Source organism: Sinocyclocheilus anshuiensis, unplaced genomic scaffold (assembly GCF_001515605.1).
Source record: "Sinocyclocheilus anshuiensis isolate Anshui unplaced genomic scaffold, SAMN03320099.WGS_v1.1 scaffold1143, whole genome shotgun sequence".
Classification (NCBI taxonomy): domain Eukaryota; kingdom Metazoa; phylum Chordata; class Actinopteri; order Cypriniformes; family Cyprinidae; genus Sinocyclocheilus; species Sinocyclocheilus anshuiensis.
The window spans coordinates 89,410-98,890 of NW_015546123.1; the positions used below are offsets into that span (position 1 = coordinate 89,410).

Genomic DNA, 9,481 nt, shown 5'->3' on the forward strand with positions numbered 1-9,481 from the left:
TTATAACTTTTGACCACAAGGTGGCGCTGCGCCCAAACTTTTTGAGTGCCATCAGGGCATGGTGCCGAAGATGCATACTGATTTTCGTAATAAAGTCTAAGCGTTCTTAAAATATTGCATTTTTTGACAAAATTCAAAATGGCCGACGCCCAAAATGGCAGACATGGGAAAATTTGGTATGGTTCGACTCGGCATGCTCCACCGAATCTAAAGAGACCAGGTTTGTTATTTTTAGCCAAACCATTCAGAAGTTATATGCAAAAATATGTATTTTTTATATCTCCTGGTCACTAGGGGGCACTGCGCCGAAACATTGCAGGTAGTCTCAGGTCATGCTTGTTATAACACACACCAAGTTTGGTCTCAATACGCCAAACCGTTGCGGAGATATAGCCTCACATCAATTTTTACGTGCTTTTCGTAGAATTCCTTAGTGCGTTATTCGAGAACGGTGGGACGAATCAACTTGAATTCCATAACTTTTTGCCAGCATGGTCTGAAGATGATCTGAGCCAATTTTGGTGAGAATCAGACAAACTTTGGCGCCACCTATTGTTGTGGGTGTATTATTGACATGTCAAAGTCTAGACCCTGAATATAAGACGACCGCGTTTTTTCAAATGTATTTCCAAGAAAAAAACATCGTCTTATATTCGGGTCAATACGGTATATAATGGTGATATAACTAACATGGTATTGACCTCTACTGTACATTTTTGTAAGAGCGAATCCTATATCATTTTTCTGTCTGAGCACAGAATGTAAATGAGCAGCAGTATTTAAGGGTGGGAGCTCAGAACACTGCACCATTTATGTCAAGAGCCGCCTCTAGATAGCTGGCACTGGTCAAGCGACCTGACTGTGCCGTATAATCAACATCAGCTGTCAAAATCAATGAAGCTCAGAATCTGCACTTAAAATCCTGTCACATGTCATGAACTCCTGAACTGCTTTCAGAATGCATCTGCAGTCTTTAGCCAACTGTGCCTTCCACAGCGGAGGCAGAGGCATTTTTGACAAATTAGTCAACTTGATATGCGTTCCTCTAGCAGCTCAATTGACAAAGAATGGGCTGCATTCTGTGGTCTGTGGGAGTTTTCAAGGCCTGTGGATGATGTGAGATGTTACAGAAAAGGAGAGGAAAGTACTGTACCGCAGGCATTCATTTCCTTTGTTATGCCCTTAAGAAAAGCATGCAGAGGACGCCGTGGAAACACAGCTCCAGTAAATATAAGATCAACAACAAAACATGACACTTTCTGAGGAGGCAGGGTGGAAAATGTTGGTTTTTAGTGTTATCCAGTTATTTTGTCATATCATTCCTTAAATAGATGTCAATATTAAGTGCCGCTGATAAAACATACAGTAGGGGAGGAAAAACAGCAGGGTGACAGGTAGACAAGAGATTTGGTTAGGTTTAGCGTAGAATTGCTAGCTGTACTTGTTTATTCATTCATACTGTGTATCCTACATACAGTAAAACACTGTGTATACATAATACTGTATATAACCATAGTTCTCTCTCTCTATGTATATGTTAGTCTCAGTATGGAAAAACTGCTATCACTGCAACAACATGAGCTGTTCATGCTTCAGAAAAATAATTGGAATGATTTCCTCATGAAGAATGCAGGTTTTGTTAAGGCTTTTATATGGATTACTGTCTGGTTTTATGCGTAAACAGTAAGACAGCCTGGAGTCCTATTAGGATGAGAGCAATTGAGCTGCAGTAAGCAATCGTAAATGACAAGTGATCTAATGAGATGCTGCAGTGGGACGGGGTGCAGAGGAGGGCATGTGTGCGACACTTCAGAAAAGAGAAAGTAGTTCATAAATGAATGCTAAAGCGTGCATGTATGTGTACGTATTATGATAAATGTTGATGAATCTCCATGTTTCAAATGTTAGTTTACATTATCGAAAGATTTTTTAAAGTGCCCCTATTATGCCATTTCGAATATTGTCTTTCATTTCAGTGTTTAATGTAGCTGTATGTGAATGTAAACGATCTGCAAAGATGCCGAAAGTGCACAATAAATAAAGCTATTGTCTCCCAAAAGAATCAACTCTGAACAGCCTAAACGAGTCGCAATAATTCGAATCCCACTTCTGTGATTGCTACATGTCAAGGGGTAACAGATTTGCATAATGCCAACCTATGTTCTACGTCGAACAACTTGACCCACCCACAAACACTGTAGCTTGTTTGTGTGGTTAGCATAATGTCGAGAAGATGTTGTGAAAGTAAATTAATTTTTATTTTCACTTCCGAAAGATGAGGCTGCAATGAATCAGTGGTTAAAATTCATTTTTTCCAATGTACCACAGCAGTACAACTCCAATCTTTTTTTGTGTTCCCGTCATTTTACTGACTACTGCTACTCTAATCTCGGGGAGTTCCATGCAGGATTCACAAAATGCTTGCTCTTGAAAGATGGCTCAGTACCCATTTTATTTGGACCAGCTGGCTCCACTGAATCACTACCTGTAAGTATGATGAATAATGGATGTCTATATTTTCTATTGATCGTTCAAAATACAGAACTATGGCAATGGGCATATCGTTCCGACACGAGCTGTGCACGGTAGACCAATCACAACAGACTGGGGTATCTGACCAATCAGAGAAGAGTAGGCTCACGGAAAGGAGGGTTTAGAGAGACTGAATCTTAGAACTGTTTCGAATGAATCGTTTGAGAATCGTTGGAAAATGAGATATTAAATGCATATTTTGAGAAAACGAAAGCGTTTTTGACCTTGCATGCATGTAAACCTATTGTAGGAGACTCCCAAAACAATATTAGAAACCTTAAAAATGGCATAATAAGGGCACTTTAAAGATATTAATATGTTTAAATTCACGTGATCATAAATAGTGACAGAAAGAGAGTTCATGTGAAAAAACATGCTGTCATTAATCAATGACAGTGTTGGGCAAGTTACTAAAATGTACATCTACAGAAGAATATTTAAAATGAGAGAGAGAGAGAGAGAGAGAGAGAGAGAGAGAGAGAGAAAAACAACAACAACAAAGATAAATAGAAGTTACTCATTTGAGAAAAAAACTTAGAAATGAAATATCCAAACTAATGATTATGGCGTTGTGAGGACATGGTCCCAAATCCTTTGCATTTGGATTAGTGTTGGATTAGCTACAGCATTTCATTTTGAGACAAAGACCTGACAATGGTGTGTAAAATCACAAATTTTGTGACAACTGCTGTCAAAACACAGGTGTCATCAAGATTGTAAAAGCGGTGGGACAAAATTTTTTACAAAAGAAAGCTATTTGTGCTGGTGAAATATTTGCAAGATATTTCAAGTATATCAGAGCATTTACAGGCTTTAAACATGGACCATTTATGGAATTCATAGCCAACTTACCTTGTAAATAGAATTCTTTTTGCAGTATTAGAAAAAAAACTAGGCTACTAATAAAAATGAATGCATTACCAACTGAATCTAGTCTTGTTTCTTATTGACAAAAGACATCTAGTCATATACCGTCTATAGTACACAAAAAATGATAAAGTATTTGTATTGCTTTCAGTATTAAATAGCTTGTTATGATATAATATCCTCTTACACTCACAAACATTTTCATTAGCGTCAACGCTTCATTTTTTTTTTTTTTTTGGGCACAATTCAGTAAGCTTTGCTAAAATTTGTGAAGAGCATCAAATTGTAATTTAACAAGGTAACAGCAAGCACTTTTTTCACATCATTTGAAACCATGAATATGTTGTTGTTACAATTTGCAACATTTACTGCTTTTGTGAGCAGTCAGGTTTGTGAATGAGTTGTTCTTTTGAACAGGCTCTTTTCAACGAATTGATTGAAACAAACACGTTGAAGACAGTGTTGAAGTGATTAGCGAGTTGAAATTACCCTAGTCAAACTCATTCGCTAAATCAAACATTATCAAGTCAGTGAAGTTATTGATTTGTTAACTGCTGATGCTACCTAATACCACCAATTTACAAGCACTTTATCTCATTAATTAATTGATTATTGATTAGTCAAGACACACACTAATTTTACAAATACAGCCACCCAATAAAAAAAATTAAAAAGTCCAGGAACATCACCCCAGTATCCAAGTCCCAATTGAAATGCCAGGTTAGACACACATTATTTTAGAATATTTTAGAGTCTCCTTATATTTAACACTAGGGCCTGTTAACAAAACTGCGCCACTGCACATGGCTCACTGCTCTCTAGATTTGAAATTAATAATGCATTGGGACCTAACACTGGAGTCAATTTACTATTTTTACGGCGCTCTGCAAAGTGAGCATTTTTGGATTGCTCTGACATGCTGAAATGGGCAATGGTGACATTTAGATATTGACTCTGGCTTATTGCACAGGCGTGCTGCTTTGTTTTAGACAACGGCATATGCTCAGCACTCTACCGCTTCTGAAGAGGAACAAACAGGTGCATGATTGCAATGATAATAAGGCATTAAAATATCTCGTTTCTTAGGTAACGGAGACCAGAACGGGGCCTCTTGGATGCAGTAACTACGACAGCCTGGATTCCGTCAGCTCCGTCCTAGTGCACAGCCCAGAAAATAAAATCCATCTGAAAGGTATGACAGCTGATGTGGTCTTCAGAAGAACAACATTGCACCTATGTTAGGTCTTACTTGTAACAACTGCACTGGTGATGTACAGTGAGAAGGTTTTTTGTTGTTGTTTTAAGGATGGGCAGATATATTTGACTGAGGCTGTTTCAAGTCCCCTAAATGTTCTTTAACTGGCAGAACAACGGATTACAAGCAAATTACTGCAGGCACACACAGTATATCAGTAAATGCATGATTAATGCTATAAAGGATCCTAATTAAGAATGAACTGAAAAAATAAAATGGAAATTTTTACATGTAAAATAAATAAACAAATAAAAGAAAAAACAGAGTAACATGATACATAAAAACAAACCAGGTGACAATTTACAAAAATTCACCATTAGTTAATGCATTAACTAAAAGTATTCATTATTATCTTTGTTAACGTTAGTTTTATAAAATACAGTTGTTCATTGTTAGTTCATGTTAGCTCAGGTCCATTAAATAATATTAAAAGATGTATGTACTATAATGTATTAGTAAATGCTGAAATGAACATCGACTAAGATTAATAAATGCTTTTGAATTATTTTTCATTGTTAGTTCATGTAGTTTGCTAACCCTTATTGTAAAATGTTACCTCAAACCCTAATTGGCATATGTACATGTCAGTCAAACTTCCTGTGGGCGCTTCTTGGCCAGAATTATTTACAATAAGGACCAAGCCAAAAGTCTGGCTATAGCAGACCTGTTATGAGAAACACATCACTTGCTAATACTCATACTGTCTTCACACTTTCAACAAGCAAGTGTAGAGTCATCAGAAGACAGGCATTTAGACTTGCATTAATTCGCCTCACACTCTCGTGACAGCAGTGTCACCACAAGTCAGAGGTGGTCGGAGCAACAAAAAGAAGAGAGAAAATAACAGGACTGAAAGGAGCAAAAAAGAAGGTTTTAAGCCTCTAGTCGTTGCTAATTATACACGTGGTCTGTGCCAATTTCCACTGCCTTCTTGACATTGACATTTAAATTGTCAACCCACTTAATACTGCCATCTCCTGAAGCAAGTTCCCTGCTGCCCAGATTCGTGTAACTACTTTAATAAGCTAGCCATAGGGTTCTGCACCACAGCTTATCTTTTGCTGAGTACTTGGAGAAGGAAATGTAAGGGAGAGGAATTTGGCCTATATTTGTGTATGTTTGTATCCGTTCACTTTCTGCATTCTTTCATTCACTTATTGGGGCTTCCCTAAATATTTTCAATCAAAGTGCCATGTCCTTTTAGAGCACAGAATGTAGTCCCATTAAAATTAGGACATCAAGCCGTCAATACCATAGAGGTCTGAAATAATCCACAGGAAAAATTCATGTTCTTCTCGTTCACTTTAAAAAGAGAAAGTCTGTGGAGGAGGGGGCACAAGAGCAGCTATTTAGCTGTCTCCGGTATGAAAGCCATGAAAGCCTTTTTGTGAGGCTCCCCACACTGTTGGCTCTCTACCCAGCAGAAGCCAAAGCTTAAGACGAAGACTGCATCTAATTTTGTCTCTTGTTTTTTCACAATCCGATGAATAAATACTGAGGAACACATCATAAATATTCACACTGGGAAGGGAATTCAAAAAGGCTGTATATGAAGGCAAAAGGCATCGATTCTTTCTTGAAGGATGTCAGACCTGGTAAAGCTGTGAAGAGCGTTTTCTCAGATAATATAATTAGCAGGTGTTCAACACCCACAGCTGGGCTGTGAAATCTGAATCTTTCACTTGGTGGAATGGCTGGTGGATTCATGCATTTAGCACTGAATGCTTTCATTAGTAATTCATAGGTGAGTATTGATGAGGAGGCCTTAGGAGATCACATCTAAAAAAAAAAAAAAGGGAACAGAGGGGTTCTGCTCTCCAAAATGTCTGCGTAGATTTTTTTTTACATGTTATTATGTTATTAGGTTGGTTGGTAACTTTATTAGAAATTGCAAACATTATCATTCAAAACATTTGTTTGTTTGTTTTTTTATAAGAAATTTATATCTTAGGCAAGGATGTATCAAATTGATCAAACATGCAAGTAAAGACATTTAAATTGTTATAAAAATAAATTCTAAAAAAAGTTTTTTTAACCTATTCATGAAATAATTCAGAAAAACAAAATATTAGGTTTCCATAAAACTACTAAGCAGCACATGTTTCATCATTGATGATAGTAATAAGAAATGTTTCTTAAGCACCAAATCAGCATATTAAAATTATATTAGCATCATGTGACACTGAAGACTGGAGTAATGGCTGCTGAAAATGTAGCTTTACCATCGCATAAATAAGTTATATTTTTATCTTAAAATGGAAAACAGCTATTTTAAATTGTAATAATATTTCACAATATTACTGTTTTTACTGTATTTTTATCAATTAAATGCAGCCTTGGTGAGCATTATAGTCTTCTTTCGATAACAAGGTAGATAAGGTAGATATGATATAATTATTTTTTTTAAAGGCAAATGCAAAATACAGATTCATGAAAAAAAAAATGATTGTTATTACTAGTAAATTCACCTGCCATTGGCAAGTTTGACAAACAATACATTTTTGACCCTGTTTACAACTGTTCCATCTTGTTACCGCTTTGTTCCAATTGCTCAAATAATCAATAAATTGTTTCCCGGGCAAATGTCAATTCTTCCATTGCCTGCTATCAAAATATCTAATCAGTCTGGAGAATTCCACAACAGCCGCATTGATTCCCTGTCTGCAGCGTGCCTGCAGTTCATGGCAGAGGTTTACGGCCGAATGACCTTGCCACGGAGATTGTTGGTCTTTATTCATCCCATTACCCCATTACTGCGCTGACATAGCAGACCTCACCGTCCCAAATAGGACTCCCATCAATGATGCTGTTAGAGCAGTCAGGCTGCCTGCCTCTCTGACCCACTTTATGCTGTCTGTTCCCCAAGTCAGCCTGTCCTGTATTGCTGAGCCAAATCAGGGCTGTGAAATAATAGTAATGTGTATCCATTGCAGCACTGTTTTGAATAGGTTTTGAAAATATTAGAGCAGGGGTGGCAAACTCCGGTCCTGGAGAGCCGCAGCTCTGCAGAGTTCAGCTCCAACCCTAATTAAAACTCACCTGCCTGTAGCTTCCTAGTAACCGTTCAGACCTTGATTAGCTCGTTCAGGTGTGTTTGATTAGGGCTGAAGCAAAACTCTGCAGGGCTGCAGCTCTGCAGGACCGACATTCGACACCCCTGTATTAGAGAGATAAAACTAAAGAAAAAAGAAAAACCTGAATGTGATAATGCCCGCATACATGTTCACAACCAGTCTAGACATCAGGTTCACCACTTAAAGTCAAGTCTTAATTAAAATGCACTTGAAATTACACTTGAACTTTGAAATGATGATCTGTGAGTGAGTCTGTTATTAGATTGGTTAAATTAAAGATGCACCTCCGTGTACCTGTGACCCTCGTGACTCCTGAAATAGACCTGCACTAATGGTCCAAAAATTAGGTTACTATTAATAACAGTCGAACAACAGTTAGCTGTAATAAATAAAACTAAAGTAAATTTACTTACTATAAATAATATATATTAGGGCTGGGTTTTGACACAAATTTCACAATTCGATTCGATTCTCATTCACAAACTTTCGATTCGAATTCGATTCAATATAGATTATTTTAGATACATATCAGGTACAGTACATGCCAAATTTCCTCAAGGAAAAACAAAATCTCTCAACTAATGCTGTAAAATATACATGAGAGTCAGTTGGTACATTACTATAATATTGAAGGTTAAAATTGACTGATTTGTAGTACAACTGCTAAAATGACACTTAATGTTTTTAAAATAAAGTTACAATTACATAATAATATTTCTACTTCAATTCGTTGTTTTTATTATATAAACATTTAAATAGTGGTTGTCATAAAAACTTGATGGATTTATTCAAACATAAATGAAACACTGAAGAACAGTAAAGGTTATAATGAATATGTTATATGGTGCATATATTTAGCAAAATGCCCCTCTCTACAGTTTATTTTTCTATCTGACTAATGAGTTTATGATCACCGAATACGTTTTTTCTGAGGTAAATGTGACGTTACGTGACATTGTTTACAAGCCCATATTGACGTTTTTGTGCGGCAGAAACACTTATTGAGCGATTACATGAGACAGGATACGGATTGTAAAGTTGTACTATTTCTTTTAACTTACCTTCGGATGTTTAGTCATGTTTATTTTGTGCTGAAACTGGTATTAATGTGGAGGAGATGATCAGTTCACTCGCGCTGCTGCATCTGTTGATCTGAGGTGCTACAACGATCTGTCACTTCACATTAAACAGCGCCAAAACGGCATTTGTTGTTTGAATACTGCAATACAATGGACAGAATTTGAAATCTGAGACTTTGTTTCATATTAAAAGTACCAAAGCACAATGCTTATTGCGATATATTGTATGTGAGGTGCCCTTCAATGCTCCGTCCATTAACTCAAAACAGGCTAGAATAATCGATTCTTGGGATTTAAGAATGATATCGTTCTGTAAAATGAGAATCGATTAAAATCGAGATATCGATATTTTTTACCCAGACCTAATATATATCTATATATTTATATATCTATATCTATATCTATATATAGATAGATACTAAAGTATAGATAAGTATAGATAGATATATTACTAAAGTAATATAAAAATACAAAAATATTATAGTATTAGTTGCTTGTTGGTACAGCTTTACCATCGCAGGAATAAATTACATTTCAAAACATTTATTTAAAAACATCTAAGCAATTCTGAACTTTTGAGCAGTAGTATATATATATATAGAGAGAGAGAGAGAGAGAGAGAGATATAGATAGATAGATAGATAGATAGATAGATAGATAGATAGATTGATAGA

At 36.3% G+C, this 9,481-nt stretch overlaps 1 protein-coding gene across 1 annotated transcript in view; it reads left to right on the top strand.

The window, feature by feature from the left end:
- Nucleotides 1-9,481, top strand: part of LOC107700985 (BMP/retinoic acid-inducible neural-specific protein 3-like) — a 93,792-nt gene that overhangs the window by 50,767 nt on the left and 33,544 nt on the right. The window contains exon 5 of the mRNA XM_016502865.1: nt 4,486-4,591. Within this exon, the coding sequence (XP_016358351.1) occupies nt 4,486-4,591 (106 nt within the window). The remainder of the gene's footprint in view (nt 1-4,485; nt 4,592-9,481) is intronic.